The sequence below is a fragment of the Narcine bancroftii genome, chromosome 13 (assembly GCF_036971445.1).
Source record: "Narcine bancroftii isolate sNarBan1 chromosome 13, sNarBan1.hap1, whole genome shotgun sequence".
NCBI classification, from domain to species: Eukaryota; Metazoa; Chordata; class Chondrichthyes; order Torpediniformes; family Narcinidae; genus Narcine; species Narcine bancroftii.
Genome location: NC_091481.1, coordinates 73,239,050 through 73,266,697, shown reverse-complemented (window position 1 = coordinate 73,266,697; position 27,648 = coordinate 73,239,050). Strand labels below are relative to the sequence as shown.

The 27,648-nt window shown below is 38.1% G+C and overlaps 1 protein-coding gene across 1 annotated transcript in view; it reads right to left on the bottom strand.

The window, feature by feature from the left end:
* The window catches only part of LOC138748450 (RNA binding protein fox-1 homolog 2-like), a 231,425-nt gene that overhangs the window by 55,631 nt on the left and 148,146 nt on the right, over positions 1 to 27,648 (bottom strand). The window contains 3 exon segments of the mRNA XM_069908701.1: positions 1,643 to 1,696; positions 6,509 to 6,652; positions 15,487 to 15,735. Of these exon segments, the coding sequence (XP_069764802.1) occupies positions 1,643 to 1,696; positions 6,509 to 6,652; positions 15,487 to 15,735 (447 nt within the window).

The window sequence follows — 27,648 nt, the reverse complement described above, 5'->3', positions numbered from 1 at the left end:
CCTCCCTCGGCAGCAACCTGGTAAACCCGCTTCAGAAACTGAAGATTAGGTTTCAACACCCAGATAATGTATTTTAGACATTTTGTTTCCCTTTTAAAAAGTTGTCAATACAACTGCATAAATCTATTTAATATTGTTTTCGGTGGGTTGGTATTTCCCTCAACGCCAGTGAAGATCCATGAATAGAACTCAAGGTTAGAAAGGTGAGTTATGATTTGCTGTATCTGCAGGGATGCTGCCAATACGCCATTAAATGTGAAAAATCTGCAGCAATTGCAGTCTTTAAAAGCCATTTATTAGGTTGGAGGTTAACACCTTTGATTTTTGAATAGTCAGATCAACTATGGAAAAGGAATGAGGATTAGATGGAGCTTCAGCTTTGTTTCCTGGATAGCAGCCCACCTCAGTGCCACTCATCTCCAGTGTAGCAGCAACACGTTCACGCATTGCAGGGGATCACCAGCATGTGCTCTCCTAGCCAGTTAAAATGAAATGAATGGAAAGTACTATGCAGAATTATTAAGTTGCCTCAAAGCACAGAGATCTAAGGCCTTAATATTTTAAAATATTTTAATTGATTTGGTAGAGAGAAATATTGCATGTTAAATATTCTCTACATAATAGTTACATAACTTTTATAGAATGCAATGCAGATTTGAATCATACGGGATTTATACATTGTATTGTACACAATGCTCATATATGAGGTGAAGTTTTCATAAGGGAATTTCCATTTCCTTTTTTTAACCATCTCTAAACTGCTCTGTTGTTAAAAAAAAACCTATTAATGGTGATTGTGAATAGAATGCCTATCAGCGAGTTCTCAAAAGAGCAAATAAAGAACCTTTACCTTGGAACTTGCTTTTTAGAAATGCTTCTAGATAAACTGGAGAATTAAAACAACAGTAGAAACTTGACATTACAGTATATAATTTAAAAATAAGCAGTCTGGAAAGAAATGGGGAGGAGAGATGAATTAATTCAACTCCACACTAGTAAATATCAATTAATATAATAAACTATTACTTAAAAAAAAGATGCAATGGAATAGTGGAGTGAAAGACAATAATCAAAAATATCTGAAACTTATTGCTAAAAAGGTATTTAACTGAATAGTCTCTCGACTGAAAAACAATTCCAGCAAAGCCTCATTTTCCAAATTCAGTTACCGTCAACCAAAAATCAATTTGATTCAATGAATAGACAGTATCAACAAATTGATTCTTAACATCAAGTACTGGTACAGAAACAAACTGAGCCTTGACTACACATACAACCAAGTAATTAATAAAATCTACCATAAGAATGATTCAATAAATAACTATAATTCTGGATTCAGATTTTAGCTTCAGTGAAGGAGGACAAGGATAAATAAGGGTACAAATAAAAACAATTAAAGACTTCATAGATATGCAATTTAAAAAAAGTTACTATTACAAATTATGAAGATTATGAAGGAAGGTAGGTGCAGATAACCTGTCCTCTGGTGAAGATTATCATTGAAAAAGGAGGAATTTTGGAAAATGTCACTAACTGGAAAATGGTTTTAAAACAGCCGAGATCAACTGCTTTTTTAAAAGCTTTTATATACAGCAATTATTGCATTAAGTGATACCATAGAAATGTTTTTAAAAGTGCTTACCTTTGAGCCACGTTCATTAAATATAATTTCTACATCTATAATTTTACCAAATTGCTGCAAAGAAAAGAAAATAAGCATTTGTTAGTGTTAAAAAAATCATATAATGATATACAACCATATAACAATTACAACAAAGAAACAGGCCAGTACAGCCCTTCTAGTCCATGCCGAACACCTTCTCCCACCCAATCCCATAGACCCACACCCGGCCCATAACCATCCACACCTCTCTCATCCATATCCCTATCCAACTTTTCCTTAAATATTAAAATCAAACTCGCATCTATCACTTTGGCCAGAAGCTCATTCCACATTCCCACCACCCTCTGAGGGAAGAAATTCCCCCTCATGTTTCTCCTAAACCTTTCCTCTTTCAATCTGAATCCACGTCCTCTTGTTTGAATCTCCCCCACTCTCAATGGAAAAAGCCTCTCCACATTGACTCTCTCTGTCCCCCTCACAATTTTAAATACCTCTATCAAATCACCCCTCAATCTTCTATGCTCCAGGGAATAAAATCCCAGCCTGCTCAAACTTTCCCTTAAACTCAAACCCTGAAACCCAGGCAATATTCTTATAAATCTCCTCTTCATTCTCTATTCTGTTTATATCCTTCCTATAATTCAGTGACCAAAAACTGCAGACAATATTCCAAATTTGGCCTCACCAATGCATTATACAACTTCAACATGACATCCCAACTCCTGTATTCAATACTCTGATTTATGAAGGCCAACACACCAAATGCTTTCTTCACCAAATGCTACCTACATGTGGCTCCACTTCCTGGGAATTATGTACCACAATTCCTAAATCCCTATGTTCTCAACACTCCCCAATTGTCGACCATTTAATATGTATGACCCTGGCTGATTAGTCCTACCAAATATAGCACCTCACATTTATCAGTATTAAACTCCATCTGCCATCTTTCAGCCCACTCTTCTAACTGTTCTATATCCCACTGCAAACTTTGAAAACCTTCCTCACTGTCCACAACACCACCCATCTTAGTATCATCTGCACACTTACTAATCCAATTTACCACCCTATCATCTAGATCATTAATATATATGACAAACAACAATGGACTCAGCACCGATCCTTGAGGCACTTCACTAGTCACTGGCCTCCAATTTGACAAACAATTTTTCCCCACTTCTCTGGCATCTGCCATCCAACCACTGTTGAATCCATTTCACTACTTCAACATTAATACCTCATGCTTGAACCTTCCTAACTAACCTCTTAAGCGGAACCTCGTCAAAAGACTTACTAAAGTCCATATAGATAACATCCACAACCTTCCGCTTGTCATCCTTCTCAGTTAAAAATTCTGCTCTATTTTGAATGTTCTCCACACTCTCCTCTGCTGGAATAGATATCAGTATCAGATTTTCTGAATAGGAGTAGCCATGTGACCCCTCTTAACTGCATTCAATACCATAGCTAATCTGATCACTTATCTTCCTCTTGCCCATAACTTTAAATATAGCCCAACAGTTTAACTTATGCCTTTAAATGTATGTAATGATTCAGTTTTTTAAAAAAAAGGTTGACGTTAGGGAAGTTAATAAAATCATGAGGGCCAGAGATAAGTAAATAGACACTGTTTTCCACTGAGTAGGGACTCTAAACTAGAGGGCATTGATTTAAGGGGAGAGGGGAAAGTTTTAAAAAGGAACTTGAGGCACCTTCTTTACACAAGAGGGTGTGTTATGGTAAAGGAAAAACAAATAAAAGTTTCCTTCTGAGTGATTGCCTCTGACAATTGGGCCACACTGGCAAGAAACAGACTGGAAAGTTTCCTACTGAAATGGAGGCATTTAAAACTGGGACCAGATACAAATTCAAACGATTCATTGTAATGGGCTTTTCAACCTTCTTGTCGTGCTAACGGGACTCTGATACATGGATCATGCCAAACTGGCAGAAAAGCTCATGGGTGGCACAGATGCACAAATATATTAACTGACAATGGGTTTCTGAACCTCCTGGCTCCTTTATGTAATATTTATGTTCAACTTTCTTCTTCAGTATTCCTTAGTTGCTCTATCACACCCCAATTCCTCTGCTGTTTGAACTCTGCACCTCTTGATAACACAGAGTTCCATTGCTCACCTTCTTTCCAAGATTCTCCTAACAAAAATAACTCTTTTACTCAGCTTTGTTTACATTGCCAATATATTTTTCTTTAGCTCAGCCACGCAGTTTCCTCTTTTTATTTTAAATGTTCAATGCTTTGACATTCCCCTGCATTGAAAATGTTTGGTAAATGAAAATTATTGTTTTATATTGCCACCAATTAATTCAGATTCTTGGTGACTGGCATTTCAGTACAAATACAACAAGTATATTAGAGAGAGAGGAAGGGGGGAGAGAGAGGAAGGCACAGGCAAGGAGAGAGATTGACTTTTTAATTCTTATATTTGTGTTTCGCATTTTCAATCTTGATGCATTAGTTCCCTAATTTTTTATATAACTCACAAAACACATTTTAAACCAAGAATGGCAGTGGTGTATCTTTTAACATCAGGGAGAGCATAGAATACAGTCAGAAATCTGTGGAGATTTGAAATAAGCTCAATTTGCTGCAATCAAACACGACGGCTTGCACTGTAGGCTCTGTTGTCTTAAAGTTCAACTGTCTCACAATGTTACAATTTTCAAACCATTGAGAATCAAAAATAATTTGCCAAAATTGTGATTTAATGCCAAGACAAATGCGACAGTTGCCACATTGTGTACTCCATGTGTTCATTCAAACATTATGTGAAAAGGGCAGTTCAATATTGGAGAGATAAGTGGACGTTTCATTCTTTGCTCTTATAATGACATTGGAAGAGGTCAATTTGCCATGTGGTTCACTGAGAGTACTCTCATTAGCTTCATGTCGTTTTCCCTTATTTCCATTAACCTCTGCAACTTTGTCCCTCATATACATCCCCATCAACTCCTTTTGATTCTTTTTACCTTCAACTTGCAGTAAGGATTTATTTACAGTGGCCCAATTAACTTTGGGTAAGAGAAAACTAAATTGCCTTCTTTTTTCTAATGTTGCCACAGCAAATATAATTTTATTCTTTGCTAATTTTCAGCCAGCAACAATCCCAGTCTGGGAATAATGAGCTGGACTGAACATAAACTACCCTTTACATTACCTCACCACTAAACCTTAACTGAAAGAACATTTTTGACTTCCTAAAAAATTGTTTTGGCCATGTTTCTTTTTCCTTGAAGCATTGACTCCTTGCTGACATAAAATTCTGTGTAATCTGAATACGATTAGACACACAAGCCACCGTAATGGTGATAAGCGAGTTGGCTGGTGAGGAGGTGAACATATAATTGTTTTGGCAAATTTGGGCTACGGTTCATCCTACTGAGTGTATGCTATCTTTTTGTCGACTATCCATCCCCAAACTCTTACTCGTCAGTCCTGAAATTCATTTTCCCTCAAATCCGCATCCAATTCTCTGAAAATATTAGTTGATGCTGTTTCCAATCTGGGGCTCAGGCCCAAAATGTTGGTTACCCTTTACTTCTTACAGATGTTGCATAATTTGTTGAGCTTCTCTAGCACATTTATGTATGGCATTTGACCCCAGCATTTGCAGTCTTTCTAGTTTAATCTCTAAATGATCGCCAATCTCCTGATAAAAAGATATCCATAACAGCTCCTTAGCAGTTTTACCTCAGCATTTTAAGTCTGTGCCTTGATACTTGAACTGCCCATGAATGAAAACATGTTCTTTCTTCCCTCTGATGATCATGAACACATGCAGGAAATCACCCTTCAAACTGTGCAGCTCTGAGAACAACCCTAGCTTCTCCAGTCTAAAACATGCATAAGAGGATAGCTAGAATAAGGAATATAATTCTGGTAACCACACTTTAGAAAGTATATGAATGATCTAGAGAGGACACAAGAAAAATTTTGATTCCAGTTATGAAAGATTTGAGTAATAAGGGTATTTTGACTTAATTTTCTCTGGATATTTAATTTTCATTTGTTGGTTGGACGTGGAATAAAATTTCCACAAGTACATCACTCCATCTACACTTATCCCTACCTCAGAAAAACAGCAAACATATTAAAAAACTCATCCCATCCTGACCACACACCCTTCAACCCTCCTCCCATTGGGAAGACAATTCATGAGATCATACACCATTAGATTCAAGGAATGTTTCTTTCCCACCATTATCAGACTCCTGAACGAACCTCACACTCGTACAATATGTTGCCCCTGCTCTATTCTAACTGACCTCAGCTTGTAACTCTAATTCTGAACTGTTTTTAACCACTGTATGATGTCTGGGTTGACTAGCTGAATTGCTTGCAAAGTAGACGTGACAAACTTGTACTTGGTTTGAATTCAACTAAATTGGCAACCATAGTCACTTGGATATGCAAACATACCTATGCAGTTAGCATTTTGGCTTTGTTACGCTAATGAAGTATAGGAACAACATTTGTTTATTCATGAACTCTTAACATGAAACTAATATGCCAACCACACAGACAAATTAAATTCAAATTTAAGATCAACGGGTAAGAAATATTGGTTTATAATGGGTGATTTTGCACTGTAGAATTTCAATTATGTCTCCACAGGCAACAAAGTACAGTTTTGCTCTAATTCAGCTATTCTATGAAGACTGCACCCTGGGTTCTACAGATGGAAATGCAGTTTTAAGCAACTAGACTTTTCATATTATTTTAATTCACATTTTAAAAGTTTTTTATTAAAATTTGGGCACAAAGAATTGCTCATAAATTTCCTTTCTAAAGCAACTCAATGGCGCAAAACTTTTTTTTTGTATGATGCTTTGAAAAGAGATCCAGTAAAAGCTCATCCTTACCCCAAACATTTGCCTGAGGTCAGGATCACGGAATCGAAAGGGAATGTTGGAAACATGAAGCCGCTTGGGTATGGGTTTGCTCTCACTGTTCTCTGTATTCTGTGTTGTTTGTTGTCCATCTGTCTGTGCTGCTTCGTCTGTCTGCTGGAAGATAAAAAGCACATCAGACAATTAAGGTGATGAATATTTCAATTAAAGCATTTCTATGCCCTGTAATAGATGCCATTAACAGTCCACTGTATTCATTGTTTCAGAGTTCCATAATTGCAGCCAAAAATTATGGCAACACAAATTTATATTATATCCAAATCAACAATACTTATACTTTCAAAACTATCCTGAGGGTCAAGAACTATAAATTATTATCTAGTTTTCAATGGGATAATTCAACTTGGTCCTGCAGTAGACTTGGTCCCCCACCTTTTTGATCTGAGGATGCCGATCCTTAAAGGTGACCTTTCTTCCTCGTGCAGTTGACAATACAAACAGGCATGCAACTTTGCAGCTAGGATATTTCCATATGCACTGTGTTGACTTTTTTATTGAAAACTTTATTTATTTAAGAAAATCGTTAATAGAAAAACAATATACAGTTCAATATAAGTAATTTTATAATTATATATATAAAAAAACCATAAGCACAAAAAAAGAGAAATGGCTTACAAGCCAAGTGGTGAACCGCCACAATATAATTTTTCCAAAATTAACCTAATTTTTTCCCAAAATGGTTGTACATGAACAAACACAAGAGCAAACATCATGTTAAAAAAAAGTAGCAGTACATACACATCTAAAACAAGAATCCAAGTTACTAAAACTATATTTTTTCAATTTCTCTGGAGTTAAATATAACTGATGTAAAAAATTATAATTAACCATTCCATACCGTACATTCGTCAATTTAAAATCCCAACTCTTTAAATAGTTATTAAATATTGAAAAAGGAATAAGATGATTACTATATAATGGGGTTAAAATTTACCTTTTGATCCTAAAATCTTATTTCTTTTAGTCCACACCTTTAATAAATGCTTTAATATCAGCATGTTATATTCCCGCAACAAATTTATATTCCATCAATATATAAATTGATGCACCTCAATTTCAGAAATATAAGCCATCTCAACTTTCACCCAACTTGGGGGTTGGTCCAAATCCATCAATCTACTAATAAATTTCAATTGGACTGCTTCATAATAATTTTGAAGATGAGGTAATTGAAGCCCACCTAACGCATACTTCCAAGTAAGTTTATGTAATGCTATCCGCGATAATTTACCTTTTCATAAAAATTCTCTCACGGCTTTATTTAAATCCTGAAAAAATCCTTTTAAAAGAGGACACAGTGTTGACTCAAATAAATATTGAATTTGAGGAAAAATATTCATCTTAATACAATTGACTTGACCAATTAAGTTAACAGGAGATCGTTCCATTTAATTAAATCTGCTTTAATCTTTTTTAGTAAAGGAACATAATTTAACTTATATAAAGATTGATGAACAGCATTTACAATTATTCCTAAATATTAAATTTTATCAGACCATTTCAATTTTATAATATCTTGATATTCTGAATAGTCTCCTTCTCCAACTGGCAAAATTTCACTCTTATTCCAATTAACCTTATATCCAGACAATGTTTCATATTGCAATAAACATTCCTGCAGATGCGGCAATGATCGTTCTGGGTCTGTCAAATATATCACACCATCATCTGCAAATAAATTAAGCTTATATTTGTCATCCATAACTCTCATTCCTCTTATCTGTTCATTCTGTCTTATTGTTTGAGCTAACAGTTCAATAGCCAATCCAAACAAGGCTGGTGACAATGGACACCCTTGTCGAGTTGAACACTTCAATTTGAACGGTAATAAAATGTGACCATTTGTCACCACCCTGGCAATCTGGTTTGTATATAAAGCTTTAACCCAACCAATAAAAAAAGGGCCAAATTTAAACTTCTCCAACACCTTAAATAAAAATTCCCATTCAATCCTATCAAAGGCTTTTTCCGCATCAAGCGCAACCACCATTGGATGGTTGGGCTGCTGTCGAAATGCATTGACCAAAGTAATCAATCAAAGAATATTATCTGATGCATTTCTATTCTTAATAAAACCTGTTTGGTCAATATGTATCAATTTAGGTACAAGTCGATTTGCTAATACTTTTGCTATAATTTTATAATCTACATTCAGTAGAGAAATAGGCCTATATGAAGACACTTGCAACGGATCTCGATCTTTTTTCGGAATTACAGTAATTAAAGCACTGGAGCAAGATTCCGGCAACTCATGCTCTTCAGCTACTTGTTGTAATACATCCTCAAACACAGAGGATAAATTTTGTAAAATTCCACAGAAAATCCGTCGTCCACTGGTGACTTTCCATTTGGCATCTCCTGAAGAGCTTCCTTAATCTCAAATTCTGTAAACGGAGCTTCCAATTCCACAACATCTTCCTCCTTTAATGCTGGTAAAGTTAATTTAGATAAATAAGATTCAATAACACCACTATCCTGTTTCCCCTCAGAAGTATATAATTTTTGATAAAATGAATAAAACTGATCATTAATTTCCTGAGGTTTATAGGTACCTGTTGAACTCTTTTTAAAAAACAGCATTAATAATCCGTGAAACCTGTTCCGTCTTTAACTGCTATGCGAGTACCTTATGTGCTCTCTCACCCAACTTGTAATAGCTGCTTAGATTGATTAATTAAATGCTCAAATTGATAAGTTTGCAATGTGTTATAACGTAATTTCAAATTAGCCAATACCACTTTCTTATCTTCTGTCACACCTTTCTGAAATTCCTTCTCCAATTCAGCAATTTGCTTCGCCAATTCTAAACTCTCTGCTATATACTGTTTCTTAACTTTAGTAGTATAACTAATAATCTGCCCTCTTAAATAAGTTTTTAGTGCATCCCATAACACAAAACGACTATCTACAGAATTATCATTCTCAGTCAAGAACAAAGTGATCTGTTCTTTAATAAAGATAACAAACTTTGTTAAATCTCCATCGATAAGAACTTGCACAAGAAAAAAATAATAAAGAATGGTCCGATATAACCCTACTTTTATATTTCGCCTCTAAATACTCTTCCTTGTAAATCTGCCGATACTAAAAAAAATCTATTCTAGAAAATGGATCATGTCGAGACAAATAAAAGGAAAAATCCTTCTCCGTAGGATTTAAAGAGTTTTACATGAAGGGAACTTCACCTTTTTATGCAGCCCATTGGAGAGATTTTAGGTCTAGCCTTACTCACTTCCATAAAGTTTGGATACCCCTGTGCAAGACTCTGAAAGCAAATGGAGACTGACCTATAATATCTAGCACAACCAGCCATTGTTCATGTTCACAGGACTGTTAAACATTACAGTTGAAAAATTCAAAAAACTTTCCAACTTCCAGCAAACATATCTGGGTGCATATTTTTCATTCTCTTTTCCTCATCCCTGCTGACCCTCAGTGCTCGTGTGTGTAACCACAGAAGAGGTCAGTTCACTCAAGAATAAAAGTCAGTTCTTGATCTGCATTACATGAATCATAATTTGTTATCACTAAGCTTTGTCAAGCTGCATGTTTAACCTCGAATAGTGCAGCACACAAATAGTCCTTCAGCTCACTACACCTGCATCGACTGTGAGGCCAATCTAAACTCATCCCAAATATCTGCTTCTGCCATCTCCTTTGACAGTTGGTTCCAGGCACTAAAAACACTAAGTGTGTAGAAAACTTGCCTCACAAACCTCCTTTAATCAATTCCCCTCTCATCACCTTAAATGCTTGATATTTCCACCTTGGGAAAAGTACTATCCTCCCTCTGCCTCTCATTATTCTGTCATTCTATCAGCCCCCCCCCCCGCTTTGTACTCTAGTGAACAAAATTCAAGTTTGTCCAACCTCTCGTTATAGCTAACACATTCCAATATAGACAACATCCTGGTAAACCTCCCCTGCATGCTCTCCAATGCCTCCCAAACCTTCCCATAGTGTGGCAACACAAACACAGCTCATAAAACTCCAAGCGTGACCTAACTAAAGTTTTATACAGCTGGAATGTGATTTTCCAACTTCTACACTCAATGTTCTGACCGAAGAAGGCAAGGACGTCAATTTCTTGTATCTCACACCACAAAAATTACATAAATCCAACCCAGAAATCTCAGAAATTAGGTGTGGTGTGGAGATTGGAACTTTTATGCATTCAACCTGGCTGTGTATAAAGGTGAGACCCTTCTGGGAGGACCTGGGGGACATCCTGAAAAAAATTACAAAGGTGGATTTTCCACAGGATCCAGAATTGTAACTTCTGGAAAACATTATGGATGTGTGTTTTAAACTGTCCAAGTACAAAATTCAGTTTGTGAAGGTCGACAGCAGTAGCCAGGAAATGTATTGTGGTCACGTGGAAGTCTGACTCCCAATTAAATATTACACGATAGAATATGGAAATGCAGAGTTGTATTCCCCTGGAGAAAATCACGTACAATTTAAGGAGGAAGTATGGCACATTGGGGTGTGGAAATCTTATCTGAAACTCATAGGCACACAGATATAATTTTCACCTCTTCGGAATAAAGGAAATGAAGTAACCTGTCCCAGCAGGGAAATGATTGGGAAGTGGTGCAGATGACGGGAGCTCGTACTTTTTTGTACCTTACCCCTTTTAAAGTTTTTTGCAAGGGTCGTTGTCCTCACTGGGATGTGTTTTTTGTGTTTGTATAATCTATATTACTTTATTCTTGGTTTTATTGTGGCTTTGGGGGGGGGGGAGGGGGGAAAAACAGCCTCTGTGTTATACAGAAGTGATGAAAGAAAGTGCATTGTTGTCTGAACTTAATACGAGCCTTTGAAAATCAAAAATAAAATATTCAAAAAATTGAAGGCAAGCTTGTCCATGCCTTTCTTTTACTGTGTTGCCACTTTCCTGTTTCATCACACCTAAGTGATTAATATTGCAATGGCCAAGGTACACAAATGCAAAGAAAAAATCCTTAAGGATGTTAATATATTGGGTCATACGTGTGCACGTGCAACTGCATTTGAGAAAAAGAAATAATTTCAAAACCAATTATCAAAATTTCCTAACCAAATTTTAGCCAACACAATTATTAGGATCAGTTCCAAACTGGCTGGTAAATACCAAGGTTCTCATTGAAGATTGATTCCCAAATGTGCTTAGATCTAGTTTTATTCAGAAGAGTGGTGTGAAGTACGTAAGAAATAAAGACTTGATAAACATGATGGGACTTGAGGAATAGCGACAGTGTCATAAAGAATGCTAAAGAGCTCCTTGTCTATCCTGTAAGTATTTTCTCTCCAAATCCCGAACTGCAATTTCATTTCCATTCTTGCTTGACTTAATGTCACCACACACAATTCATTCTGTAGAACACCAGCAATCTCACAGGTGTGAAAGATTAACACATTTCCCTGGGCTCGACTGCTTTCTGATGGCACATTTACAAGTGTCATTGTGCCCTGACAAGAAAGGCAAAGTTAATTCACAATCATACCACGAAGTAGTGTCCTTTTCAAACTCTGAACCCAAACTGCTGAAAAATATTTGAATAACAAAGAATTTACTTCAGTTACATCATTTTCCTCTAAAATGCAGCACTTATAGACTCATTCATTGAAGAATTTGCAGGGTTCGGTCAGGGTCTCTGAAAACATAAGCACTGTGGCAATGGAAATCTATTTCCAGAAATCAATAATGGCCAGCAAAAATTGTCCAATACATTTTAATAAAATTCTTCTATATTACCATACCAAAGTAGCACAAATATCACCAGTTAATGAATGAGTAGTTTGGCATAAAATAAAAATTGACAAGAAAATATCACTGCCGAAACATTGGAACATTTTCTGTTATTACATTTCGACAAATGGTAAGGAGAGAACTGCGGGCAAACCCAGAATTCTCCACTTTAAAAAAAAGAATATTCAGTTGTAGCCGAGGCAGCAGATGAAATTGGAGTTCATGCTCTGAACTGTGAAACTGAAAGTGAGTCAGAAAGGCTGTTGACTAAGTACTATGTTTTGGATGCATGGCAGTGTACATCCACAGTCCTTCCAGGGTGTTGTCAAGGCAACCAGTTCCTACTTATTTCATAACCAAATGCTGTATCCTAAGCAGAGCAAAATGAAGGAAAAGGGCTATGAAACATTTTATTTTCCAGAGTATTCTCTGTGGTCTGCCCAAAAACGTCAGCATGAGAGTTTTGGGTGAAAGAACTGAATATGCTGGACTGGTTTTACAGCTGTGTGGACCATCACGTGTTGAGGGTGGGGGTTGCCTCTCCGTACACTGCTCATCGATGAACAGTAACGGCTTCCACAATCCCATCAGTCTATTTGATGAAGGCTCTGCAAATGTTTTGACAGTAAGGCCCCAATAAAAGCATAGGAATTTGAATTTGAATCATCATTTTGATAAAAGTTTTTTAAAAATTTCAATTTAGCAACAGACTGTTTAAGAAATACAAATTCTAAACACTCTCAAGTCATCAATGAATAATCAGTACATCATTAGTTAACAGGTCAGTACATCCAATTGTTCTTTCAGAAGGTATATTTTGAATGCCCATTTATGGACATCTTTCACCATGGATAGCCCAAAATTAAAAGAAAAATTTGCAGTCAGATCGTAGTTTAAATTAGGAAGGGGCAAAAAAAAAATACAGATCAAGTGACTAGTTGATGTTCGGATCAGTAGTGTTTATTCTACACCTCAACTCCCAATGACTGCAGCTGACAGCTGTAATGTTCTCAAATAAAGGACTCAGAACATTTCAATAACTTTACAGCTGAAAACTGGGGCTGCTCTGTAATCTGTTGATTTTCCAATATGTTAAAAAAGCTAAAGGTAATAACACTTAGTGTGAAGTGGAGTTGTAATTTATGTCAGTTAATTGTGAGCTAATTTAGGCACCAAGATGGGGCAGCAGTTAGTGCAGCTGTCTAGCAGCCCCAGAAATACTGCTTCCATTGGGACCTTGGGTGCTATTGGTACAGTTGGCATATTGTGTACCTCATGGATTTTCCTTGGGCGCTTCCATTTCCTGAAGATTTACTGGTAGGTCTACCGGCTGTGGTAGATCATTCCTAAGGGTTAACACTAAAAAATGAATCAAAGTGGAGTTGATTTTATATGTGTGAGAGTAAATTGCAAGGGTACTGAGGGAAAAAAGAATGACTCCCTGGAAATCAGCATGGATAGGATGGGCTTTCTGTGTTGGTGCAAGTAATGGCAGCACCAACATTTCCTCAGAACATTGAGGAGGGCAAGGCTACCAGCCCTTGTCTTGACAGTTACAGAGGTACATTTGAGAGCATCAAACCAGAAGTCAACAAAGCAGCTGAGATGATCACTGCTGTTTCCCTTTCCTACGTTGACGACATTCATCAGGAGCATTGCTTAAATAGTGGTTAAAAATTTATGGAGGATCCCTACCTTCCATCACACAGGATCTCTGACCCCCATCAGGGACGAGAAACAGGATCAACAAAATCAGGACTACCTTACTGGGAAATAGCATCTGCCCACATCCTATGAGATTGATCCAATAACTTTGGAGCTCTTGTAATTGAAAAAAGTACATTCTTCCAAAATATTTACACATGTTTATTTTCTATTATATTTTTATGTATGTGTGGCGTTTTATGTGCAGTGTATTATGCCCGGCGTTTTATGTGCGACGTATTATGTCCGACGTTTTATGTGTGGCGTATTATGTGTATGCAGTTTCTGGTTTACGTGTACAGTTAGATGATAATGCACTTGAGCCTCTATAATCTGTTGTATAATTATGCAAGATAAGTTGAGTGTGCATGACAATTTGGCGAAAGAAAATATGCTCCTTGTTGGTGATGAAAGTGTCCCCATTTGATCACATGCCAAGATTTCTGGATGAGCCTGAAAGTACACTCTATTTCTGACAGAAACAATGGATAATTGACTGCAGTGAAATAAGCTGGTGTCCATTATAAAGACAAGTAGGTCCTCCAGTCCCTTTCAACACTCATGGCTGATCTATATCTTGATTCTATTTACCGGATCCTAATTCTGAAATATTTAATATGTTTGCTGCAAGAATTGTTAAGGTCAGGTTTTTACATGTTCAATTTCCATGTTTTTGGAGGAGGGATCTCCAGATATCCACCATTCTACTTATTTCCCAGTGTTTCCAGTCATAACTAAGTGTCAGAAAATTTAAAAAAAAGTTATTCACAGAAGCAGTAGGTATATGTATAAATTCTTAGAGTGTGGGCAGATCAAGGAACATTTGGGTACAGGCTACTTTCATTCAATGATCACACAAAAACTATACTCTGGTTCTTTGTAACAATGCTTCCAATATTTTCTAGCAGGGACTTCAATTTCAACCGTTACACTGATAACAAGGTCCCCTTAGACTGCAAAAGTCCAGCACGAGATGATAGCAAATGTCAGCAGATTCATATCAGCTACCTTGAGCAGGCCTTTTCCTGCACCAAACACAGAGCACCACCAAAGGTTTTACACGTTCCGCTGGGAGCAACAAAATAATCTAGGCTCTTGCTATACACAAGGAGACCCACACAAAGAGATAATGCACCTCAATAAAAGTTGATCTTCCCAAATCAAAATAATGGCAAATTTAAATTTATATTATTGATGCACTTGCTTTAAAGTTTCACCATGAAGCACACGCATGCAAATACTGGGCCACGTCACCTGACATTTGAAGGGTTAGCTAGAATTAGGCAACTCTGAAGTTACTTTTATAAATGATATACAAATATGGCATGGCTGCCCATTTGTAAAACCAAACATTCCATATATTTAATTCCTGCTGTGGCTGTAATATCAGCTTCTGTTTATATTTAAATAACTTGATACTATATATTAAAAAATGAAATTTATTTGCAACGCATTATCATGTAGGATGAAGACTAAAGCCTGGATTTTAACTTACTGTGGCGGTTCCAGATACAGGCTGCACATTGGCAAGTGTGCCACTCTGTTCCCCAAGGGTCTGACTGGATGCGTAGATGTTCAGACTATGATCTGGGACTGGCGTCTGACCTGTGTAGTCCTGAGTGTGTGGAACAGTGTATTCTGTTGGAATTCCATTCTGTGGAGGAGGAGGAGGAGGGGGAGGGAATGGAACTGTAGCATACGGCTGTACCATAGCGTCTGGGGTGGCTGCTGGCTCCTGGCTACCCTGAAGAAAGATGAATGAAAAATGACATTTGAGGAACGTTTCTCATTCTTGGACAGGGTTTAAATGTGAAGCATTCAAATGTTTGGACTGACATGATCACATTCAAGACATTAATAACAATTCTGCAATATTTGTTCCCTCTAGATCACTGCACCGTTGAGTCTGTCCAATTCTAAGACCACAATTTATTTTAGAAATAACTGAATTGTTGAAAAATAATTATGACTATCTGAAATGCTACAAGAAAATATCAGAAATACAGAAGTTCTGCAGTATCTGAAAAGAGAATTGACAAGGTAATGCTAAGAGGACACAGGGCATCATGCCTTGGAACTTTAACCTGGCTTCTTTCTTGCCCTTTCCAAATGAGGTAATGCTAAAAGGACACAGGGCATCAAGCCTTGGAACTTTAACCTGGCTTCTTTCTTGCCCTTTCCAAGTGCTTGCAGGCATCATGCCGAGTATTTTTTAAATTTTTATATATTTGCAGAAGACAATCCCAAAGGTTTAGATTAGCAATGTTACGTAGCATCCTTTGGGAGGGAGAGGATGGGAATGGCATAGACTTTAAAAATCAATCCATTTTCAAATCTATGGTTTTGGAACAGAGAAGAGGCAATTCTAAAAGAATCAAAGGCATCATGATGTGACAATCACTCAAATGCACGTGATGGATTTCAGATTGACAGAATATGCACGCTGCTTCCAGGAACGACACTGGTTAGATTCAGCTTGGGTGCACCACAAATGAACACTGCAATGAGGAGTTCACCAGTCTCATTGCTCATTAACGTCTTACAAATGGCAGCATAGATTAGAGGGAATAACTAATACCAATGCAATAATTGTGTACAACATACAAGTAAATTTTGCAGAAAAAAATGATTAAAGCATTGGTTTTCAAACATTTATCTGTGGGAATCCTGTAAATAGTAACCCACTTCCAAGTTACTTGCAGTTGAAAACCTGTGCAAAATTTTCCAGTATCATGTTCCATATCTGACTGACAACAATGATTTTTTTGGGGTTCATTTTCTCAATGTTCTAGCATGCCATACGAAACACAGGTACAAGATGATTGGCATGTACTCTGTCGGCCTACTTTTGTGTTATAAGTTTCTGATATTGACAGCACCTTAATTTACATGGAGCCAACATTGAGGAGGGGAAAGGGAATAATGAAAGAGAGAGGGAGAGCTTGGCTTGTGGCAGCAAATAAAAGGGAACATTGTTTTTGAAATTAGCATAACGTGATTGTGTAAGGTTCATTTCTCAAGTGTTGACTTCCAATTCAAGCTCACAAATGTTCTCTCCCCTTAAATCTCATATTTAAACTGTGTATCTGATGGCATGACAAAACAAATATGAAGTAAGCAGCGTAATATTCCTGCCAAATGATCAGAATAAATCTTGGTTATTGAATATGTGTAATGTACTAGATCTGGATTTCGGAAGAATTAAACAAATTCCAGTAGGAAGGGGTCAATAAGGTTGTGAAACAATGCTTTCACTTTATGTCAGAGGGCAAAACAAGGTTGCTAATTTGTAACAAGTGACCATCAGCCAGCCTTTGGTCCTCACAACTTCTAAGGTGCATGTTATGGAGGAATATATGAAAACACAGGTCTGTCAAACAGTTGGCGAGGGTATACAATTCCACAATCTAAATGTAACTGCAGTGAAAAGAGAGCATTTGTATTCCACCTCTATCACCATCGCATCAGTTCCAACTCACTCCCCCCACCCCCCCCCCCACCCACTCAGATGAAAGGAAGACTGCTACTGAAACATTCAGTTTCCTCAGCTAGAACACAATACTTCGTATAGGATACTAAATATCTATCGGTCAGAATAATTTAACTGCAACACTTTTATAATTATATTGGGTAGTAGCTCTTTAAATATGACGATTCTTTGAAGAATAAAAGCTTGTTCACATTTGACAGATCTCAGTGGATAAAACAAGCACATCCATAATACGGCTTGAAATAAATGAATGGCTTGAAAGGCATGGACTAATCAGCCTGGATGTAAACCTGTAACATATATAATTCAAATGGCCATTGATTACATCAGAGAAATATAAAAAGTCAACATGTTGTAAATAAAAGTGTGTGAAGAAGTTGTTCACGTAGAGAAAACTAGGGATTTACAATATAAGATAAGGAAAAATTAAATTAAATCCAACTTAAAGGTCAACACAAAGCAAAACAAAACAATCCAAAAATATAAATTCATGAATCCACATAGGCAATACTGAATATAGTGGGTATATAGTAAAAAACACACTAGTAATTATTGTAAAAGTATTAGTTATGGAAAAGTGCAATAATATTTCTTCAAAATAAAATTACACTGAATTTAAATGTAACCTTAATTTTTCACAATTTTTATCTGTATTAATTTAAAGTTAGACGTACAGTTCAGGAACAGGCAATTTTGGCCCATGAGTCTATGTTATCAAATTTACACCCAATTAACTTACATCCCTGGTACATTTTGAATGGTGGGAGGAAACTGGAGCCCCTGGGGAAAACCCACACAGACACGAGGAGAACATACAAATTCCTCACAAACAGCGCGGGATTCGAACCCCAGTCTGATCACTAGCGCTGTAACAGTGTTGCACTAACTGTGCCGCCCAGGCTGTCTGGTCTGCAGTAACTTAACAAATAGGTGTTATATATTGGCAGTTCTTGAGTTTTTGAATACTGAAATTCTGAAAATCTGCACCAAACAACTAGCTGGAGTGTTCACGGACATTTTCAACCTCTCAATGCTGCAGTAAGAGGTCCCCACCTGCTTCAAAAGGGCATCAATCATCCCGGTACCCAAGTAGAGTAGTGTGAGCTGCCTCAATGACTACTGCCCAGTAGCACTAATATCTACTGTGATGAAATGCTCTGAGAGGCTGGTGGTGGCAAGAATTAACACGTACCTAAGCAAAGATCTGGACATGGTGCAATTCACTTATCGTCACAATCGCTCCACAGCAGATACAAAATCGCTGGCTCTCCACTTAGCTTTGGATCACTGTGAAAACAGCAATTCATACATACAGCTGCTTTCAATTGACTTCAGCTCGGCCTTCAATATCATTATTTCCTCAGTGCTGATCAATAAGCTACAAACACTAGGCCTCTATTCCAGCCTCTGTAACTGGATCCTTGACGTTCTCATTGGAAGACCAGTCAGTACGAATTGGAAACGTCTTCTCCTCACTGATCATCAACACAGGCGCACCCCAAGGATGCGTGTTTACCCCACTGCTCTACTCGCTATACACCCGCGACTGTGTGGCCAGGTAGAATTCCAATGCCATCTACAAGTTTGCCGTTGACACCGCAGTTTTTGGCTGACTTGCAAACGGCAATGAGATAGTGTACAGGAGAGAGATAGATCAGCTTGTTAAATGGTGTAATGACAACAACCTTGTGCTCAATGTCAGCAAAACAAAGGAGAGGATTGTGGACTTCAGATGGGCTCAGTAGTGGAGAGGGTCAAGAACTTCAAATTCCTGAGTGTCAACATCTCCAAGGATCTGTCCTGGAGGCTCCACGTTGATGCAATCACAAAGAAGGCTCGCCAGCAGCTATATTGTGAGGTGCCTGAGTAGTCACCGAAGACTCTTGTAAACTTCTACAGGTGAACCGTGGAGAGAATTCTGGCTGGTTGCATCACTGCCTGGTGTGGAGGCACCAACTCTCAGGACAAGAATAAACTCCAGAGGATTGTTCATTCGGCCTGCAAAATCACAGACACCAGACTTCACTTCATCAAGGACAACTACAAAAGATGATGTCTTAAAAAAGCAGCGTCTATGCTCAAAGACCCTCACCACCCAGGCCATGCCCTCTTCACTCTGCCACCATCAGGGAAAAAGGTACAGGAGCCTAAAGATGAGTGCTCTACGGCACAAGGACAGCTCCTTCCCCTCTGCCATCAGATTCCTGAGTGATCAATGAACCAAAAACACTGCCTGACTGTTGCTGCAATTAAATTTTTTTTGTAGTAATGTGGTAAGATGGTTATAATATGAATGTTTGCCCTGTGACGCTGCCACAAAACATTGAATTTCATGACTTGTTCATGACAATAAATTCTGATTCTGAACTCACACATAAAAGACAGAAAAATCATGGTTACTGCCATAATGTCCAACTTCTCCCATTTTAAAATGCAATCATTTGATTTAATGACTTTTCCAACTACAGTTTCACCAATTTTACTGGAACCTGTTTTTATCTAATTATTCTACTTTCATTATTCTACTCCCTACTAATACTTTCCATTATACAACCATCATTGTTATTTTAGTTTACCTGGTTATTTTCCTTAGCAAGGGCCTGCCTTTATGCCACTTGTGAGACTTATATTTTAGTGTTACACTTTTTTAAAAAAGCTGACTTTCTTTTGGATTTATAAAACTTCTCATTACAAGCCAAGGTGTGTTTTACAAAAAATAAGAACAAGGAATGTTGCTAAAAAGGGTAGTGCACAGGAAAATAGGGGGAGGCTTCTTAAGGTGGTCCTACCATTCAATACCTGGCTGACCTATGTTCAACTCTTTGGTGCCAATTCCCCAGAATACTTAATCCCTCAATCTCTCAAATTTTTATTTCCTTCTATCTTAAATATATCTATTGATCTGGCCTCCACCACCCTCAGGGACAGAGAACTGTTGAGATTCACTGCCCTTGCTGAGAAGGACTTTCTATGTATTTCAGTTTTAAATGACTAGCTGCTTATCTATTCTCCAACTTCAAACCCTCTGTGATAAAGGTTAATGCGCCATTTGCCTATTTAACTAGTTGGTAGACCTCCCTGCTACCTTTTTGATTCATATATTAGATTAGCTAGATCACTTGAAGGGGAAATTTCAGAATGCAAAGGATGAGGAAAAAAATCAGTTAGATGAAAGCAAAACAACAGTCATGTAAGAAACACAAAAAAAAATTAGCACGGAGAAAAGTAGCAAGAACTATTATTGAAACAATAGAAAATATATTGAAATACAGTACCACTGATTCTCCAAAATGGTCGGGACTAGGCCTATGTCAGATAAATGGTTTCTCTTCGGATAACTGGTCATTTTTAAAAAATAGCCCAGTAGCAACAGCAAATCACTTGTATTAATGTTTAAATAACAAGGGAAGGCTTTTAAAAATAATGTTTAATTCTCACCAAAAAAATGCTGGCTGCCGCCAATCCCCAACTCGGCCCCAACGCTGCTGCCAAACACCAAGATCTCCCAACCACCGCCTCCGATCTCTGACATGTCCCCACTGCTGCCTTTGATCCCCTGGGAGGCTTCCCAGGCCAGTGGAACACTCACTGGCAAGTCAGTGGGCTCTGTCCTGACTTTGAATCCTCCCCTAGGCCTACTGCGCAGGTGTCCAGCGTACTGAGGAGGGAGGGAAGGGAAGGGGAGGGGAGGAAGCGCCATTGAGCCCGAGGTCCCATTCCAGGCCTTTCTCCTTGATGATGCCGGGACAAGGGATTCTTCAGGCCGCTTGCAGTTGGGAGACAGTGGTATGCAGTTTGAGAGGGAGATTTGGAGAGAAAAGCCAATAGGGAAGGTAAAGAAGAAATGGAAAGGGGGGGGGGGGGGGGGGAAGTTACTTGAAACTAGGACAATCATCATTCTAACTTCATGTCTAGTGAATTTTTTTTCAACCTGTGAGGTCAGTTCAGCTCAATTTCGGATAATCAGAGTTGTACTGTTTATGAAATCAAAGGAAAATCAAACATATTTGACTCTACTTTCACAAAAGGCAAAAAGTCTCTTGGAAATAGTTGACACCTTGACTAGAATCAGATTTCAAATGTATTGTCAGAGTATGTACATAATATCACATACCACCCTGAGATTCATTTCCAATGGGAAGCAGAAGGAATGAGAGTATGGGGATACCAATAATTCTAAGTGAAAAGCCCTGCAGAAGTAAGTGGACACAGCTCAGGATATCACAGGCAAAACCCTCCCCATCATTGAGAGCATCTATGGGGAACGCTGCTGTCGGAGAATAGTAGCAAACATCGAGGATCCACACAACACTCTGTTTTCGCTGCTACCATCAGGAAAGAGGTCTAGGTGTTACAAGACTCACACCACCAGGTTCAGGAATAGCTGCTACCCCACCACCATCAGACTCCTCAACGACAAACTCAGTCAGGGACTCATTTAAGGACTCTTACCTTCCACATTATTTATTACTATATATTTTTTCTGTATTTGCAGAGTTTGTTTACATTTCTCTCTTTTCTATACGCATCTTTTTTTTGAGTATAGTTTACACTACTGATAATCAGAAATTCTGCCTGGCCAGTAGTCATGCGTGTACTCTGACAATAAATTTGAACTTTTAAATTAGTAATAGCAAAAAGTATTGGTGAAACTAACAGGATGGCACGTTAATAAACCCCTAGAAGCCAATAATGCACACCTTAAGGAGGGGGAAATCAGGAGAACACATTGAGGGTTCAGCAGTGAAAAGGGTTAAGAGCTTTCACGCTCCTGGGTGTCAACATCTGTCCTGGGCCCTCCATGTTGATGCATCCCACTATTTAAGAAGGGAGCAAGGCACTTGTAGCTGGGAATACACCAGAAAATATTACAAAGTGATAGCAGGGCACACAGAAAACATTAACAGAACCGTGTACAGCCGACATGCTTGTATGGAAGTAACTCATTGAACAAAACTGTTCAAGTTTTTTGAAGTTGTAATTAATAGAACAGATGAGGTCATATATGAACTTTCAGCAGGTAATCAATAAATTGCCACAGAATTTATTATTAAACAAAATGAGAGAATGCGGAACTGGGAATGAAATGCTAGTGTGAAATGAGGTCGAACAGGTAGAAAAGATTAGCAATATAACAGAATATTTTTGCACCAGGCAACTACCAATCTAATCAAGTTCATAGAGCTTGATCACCATCTCTAGGTGGGTTATAAATAACTAACGATGCACTGAACAAGTTTCACACAACATTAAAAGAGTATTTACTGATAACACTGCAGTCAGCCATTTAATTGGAGGTGGGGCAGATTGAATGACTCATTTTGTACATCAAAGTCAATTTACACAGAAAACAGTTGATTTGAGGAGCAGAAATATTCCTTTCTTCTCTACTAAAAGTAGGGCAACTGAAAAAATTGAGTAGAGGATGGTTAAATATAAATTATGCACATTATCAATCTTTCACTTGTAATGGTGTAATCTCCAAACTCAACCGACCAAGGAATTAACTACCATCTATTTAAGTTTCTTTACTGTCAATAGCAGTGTGACTTTTTTTTTGGTGAGTTAAGGGAATTGTCTCTCATGGCTGCGATTTAAGACATGGAGACCAATCATGAAAATGAGAAATATTTGTGTCCAAACTGATATTCCATTTAACTCTGGCAAAATTACTGATAAATTCAGGGTAAAAGTGAAAGTATTTTATGATGACATTCATAAACTAATTTTAGCTCAATTCTCATGCCCAATATGGAAAAGAGTTACAGAGTTATATATAGAAATGCAATAAGCTACCTTTTATGTACCACCCTACATTAATCTTTCTCAGTGTAATTATTGGCTCTCATCTAGTGACTTGGTTTTTTTAAATTAATCTTTCAGTGTTAAGGTAGCATAGATTTATTGTAATCAGCTATATTGAACATAAAGTAGCTATATTTCACTTTTGAAAGAAGAAATTGTGTGATCAAGAATTACCTCAACTTGAGCAACATAATCTGGATTGTTATTTTACTGAGAAATGTAGGGGATGTTCTAATGTTACAAGTTTTGCAGTTCAGGGGGCATTACTTCTCTAATACCCCATCTGGAAATATTTATTATCAAAGGAAACCGAACAGAATTAATCATTTAATCCTCTCTTTGAAGACTGTGTAAAATATCACAATTCTGTGATATTCAGAATTTCAGATAAAGAATTATACAAATGCAAATCATTTCCCCCCTCATTCTGATTACTATTTCAGGTGGGGAAACATTTCACCCAGCTTTTACTTCAAATATGAAAAAACCTAGACAAAACTAATACCTTCCACAAATAGTGCTGACTGCTAACGCACGTTTCCATTTAAGAGCAATCCTGAAAAGTTCACCATGATGCAGACCACACAGGCCTTGTTCAAGTTTATTGTCATTTGACTGCACATGGAATACAACCAACCATTTTCTGGATATTCACACAATACTCATAACACAGACACGCCCTTTGCCCAGTTGCCCTCCAGAGCTCGAAACGTGGTGAACCAACTGAAGAGAATCAGCAGACTCTGATCTACATCATGACACAGCATCACAGTAGCAATCTGTCAATTCTCAAAATAACCATTTCAATTCTGAAAAGAATAAAGGGATTTAAATAATTTCTTATTATGATCTGTCTGCACTTGTCTGTAGGTCTTTGGGGGAAAACTTTCACCATATTCACCTACTGCAATGTAAATGTTGAATACAGGAGAATGGTGTATGAAAAACATTTAGGCCTTGCTCCTTACACAAATATTCCAAAGAAAAAGGGCTCAAAATGTTATTCAGTAATACAGGTTGAACATCTCCTATCCCAAGATAAGAAAACCAAAATGATCCAAAACTGCATTTTTTAAAAATGTCGACATCACGTCACAGCCTTACTAATTCCCAAATTACTTCCCAGCAGAGCAAACAAACATTCCACATCATGATATGCAACATCACTGATATAGTTGGTAAAACTGTATCACCGCGACGAACGGCATTTTCTAATTACAAAAATGTTGCCTGGGTTTCAGCATCTGGAATACAAAGAGAGATTGAGCAAATTAGTTCTTTATTCCTTGGAATGTAGAAGGCTGAGAGGGGGGTTTAACAGAGATGTTTAAGATAATGAGAGGGATAGATAGAGTTGATGTGGAAAGGCTTTTCCCATTGAGAGTAGGAGAGATGGATACAAGAGGTCATGAGTTGAGAGTTGACGGGCAAAGGTTTAACATGAGGGGGAACTTCTTTACTCAGAGAGAGGTTACTGTGTGGAATGGGCTTCCGGGAAAGGTGGTGGAGGCAGGGTCAATTTCAATTTTGTCATTTAAGAAAGAGTTGGATGAGTATATGGATGGGAGGGGGATGGAGGGATATGGGTAGCGTGTTGGTAGGTGGGATCAGAGGAGGGTACTTGGATCAGTGCGGACTAGAAGGGCCAAATTGGCCTGTTTCCGTGCTGTAATTGTAATAAGTAGGAAAAAAATAATTCAACACCTGACTTGCGCATGTAGGGCTCTGACGCTCTAATGGCACCAGTTTGGTAACAACAGAGCTTTGTGGTACAAAGCAAGTGATTACAGTAACAGTAAAAAAAAAACCCCAAAACCTTTGCCAGGCCGGGAAGATGCCAAACAAAGTTGGGTCCAAGCCTTCAGCATTGGCTGTAGCCGGAGTCAGCGACAGTGACTCCATTCTCAACATCAAGTGTGATGCCGACTGCATCAAAGAAGTTATCTCAGGCTCCCAGGCAGGAGTGGGGACCATAGTTGGGGACTGGTGGTGACCGTGGGGAGGGTGTCAGAGACAGCGGGGATGTGTCAGGGACCGGCAGCTGAGGTGGTGAGATGGCCTTCTTTTGAAATCAGAAAGTGTTATTTTGGTTGAGTAGTAAATATTATTTCATGTGTATTTTCCACTAGTGGCATCATGTTGGTGCTCAAAAAGCCTGCTGTTGTTTGTTGTTGGTGTTTAACCCCTGATACAGGTATTCTACTGATGCTACTGTGTTACTTAGTTCCATTGTTCCAAAATTTGAGAAAAAAACCCAAAAACGGAAAAACCCGGTCCCAAAGCATTTTGGATAAGAAGGGGTATTCAACCATTATAACACTAATAAATGTTGCTTTTCAAAGGTGAAACATCCATGGAGTACAAGTGACAGGTTATGCTCCATATACGTAAATAATAAATGCAAAAAATCTCATTAGCATTACACAATTCACTTGCAACGTAATCAATAGATGGTCATCTGTTTTTTCCAGATTTCAGGGCACTGGAGGTGATTAAACTATTAACCATCTTCAGATCAGATATTATTTATTGTCATGTAATAATACATGAAATTGCCTTTAGTCTGCCATAAGGCATACAAAGATTTGCCATTAGCAAATGGAGAAGCAAAAGAGAGTGCCCCCAGAGTTACTGAGTGTCCGTGGATTCGCCTCCAGTACTCCTGCAGCTGCACAAGACTCCAGTTCAAACCAATGGCAACCCGAGCCCAGATCCAAACCTCCAATACGATGAGGAAGCCTTCAGTGTCCAGGACCTTTTGGGAGCCCTCCTTGTCCTCACCCTGTTCTCAAATCCTGATTCTGATACCTGGTTCTCATGAGCTAGTCTCCAGCAGTCCACAGCCTGTCTGGGTTCCTCACCCACAAGTTGACCCCAGCACATCACCTATGTGAGACTTCAGGTGCAGAGCTCCTTGCTGGACTGCCACTGTGGTCACTCTCTTTGGGATCATTTCCTCTGCTTCTTCTCAAGGAGGGGAGTTCTCCCTATTACTGGTGTCCTGCAACAGCCCGCTACTCCCCCAGAGTCTGCAACCCCTCAAGGCCTCTGCTGAACACAGGGGCACAGATCCCACAGTTGCAGGATTTTAAGTTGATCATTGTTGACTCCTTTAAAAGGCCATTTAAAGCCTGAAGGGAGCTGTCGGCAGTTGGATTAGGCAGTAGGACCAAGCAGGGGAGAGCTGTGTCTCTGCTCCCCCCGGGTCCACATCAACAGTAGTGCTGCCATAAGAGTTTTTTTTCTTAAGTTTGCTGCCTTGGTTAATTGGTTGAGGAGGAGTGGGAGAGAAGAGATTTATAAATAACATTTTGCCATGCAAGGCACAGCATTTGCTCATTAAGCCTCAATGAAGGAGCAAGATACCTTATTTACAACTAAAATTCATATTCATTTAGGGTTGATACACGGAATACATGAAGTATCTTGCATCATTTCTTCTTATGCAAAGGTGTTTTCCTAAATGTATGTTGAAGTGAAGGAGGAGTATTAATCTGTGTGGCATATGCTGTTCCACTCTTTATTATCCACATAACTTCATCTTGAAAGATAGGAGGTGAGTGATGGTGTCAGTGGTGCGAATTTCCTTCTAAGCGGTGTTCCAAAATGAAAATTCCATTGATTAGCTTAAACTTACCAAGCAAAATTTTAAATTAATTGATTCTGAGTTTCAACTTAATTGAAATGCAGCACGGTTGGTGTAGCGGTTAGCACAATACCTTTACAGTGCCAGCAATTGGGACCATGGTTCGAGTCCCGCACTGTCTGTAAGGAGTTTGTACGTTCTCCCCATGTCTGCGAGGCTTTTCCTCTCACTGTTCAAAACATACCAGGGGTGTAGGTTAATGGGGTGTAAATTGGGCAGCACAGACTTGTGGGCCAAAATGGCCTGTTACCGTGCTGTATGTCTAAAATTAATTGACACAATAAAAATTAAATAAGTATGCTTTAATGTTCTTGTGTATTATTGAAATCAAAGTTAAAAATATTTGGTGCGTATGGAGTTAACAAAATAAAGGACTCCATCAGTAACACTAAAGAAATTCACAGCATTTGCCAAAGGCAGTTACTAATGAAAAACACATTTCAGCATGTGTCACGCAGAACTTTCCACTGCTGCAGTATGTACTCCAAGATGTCTGGAGAACTCATTACCAAAATGCTTAATCTTTTTTGAACAAAATTTAATTTTGGGTATAATGGCTTCTTTCTAATGATAGTTTTTAAAATTTTTATTAATGTTACTGTCAAGTGTATCTAAGGAATAGCTTAATGCATCTTATCTTTGCCTCCTAAGATTTCAGACCTCATTAATTTGATCACTTTGTGGGTGGCAATGAACATAAACCACTCTTGCAACCA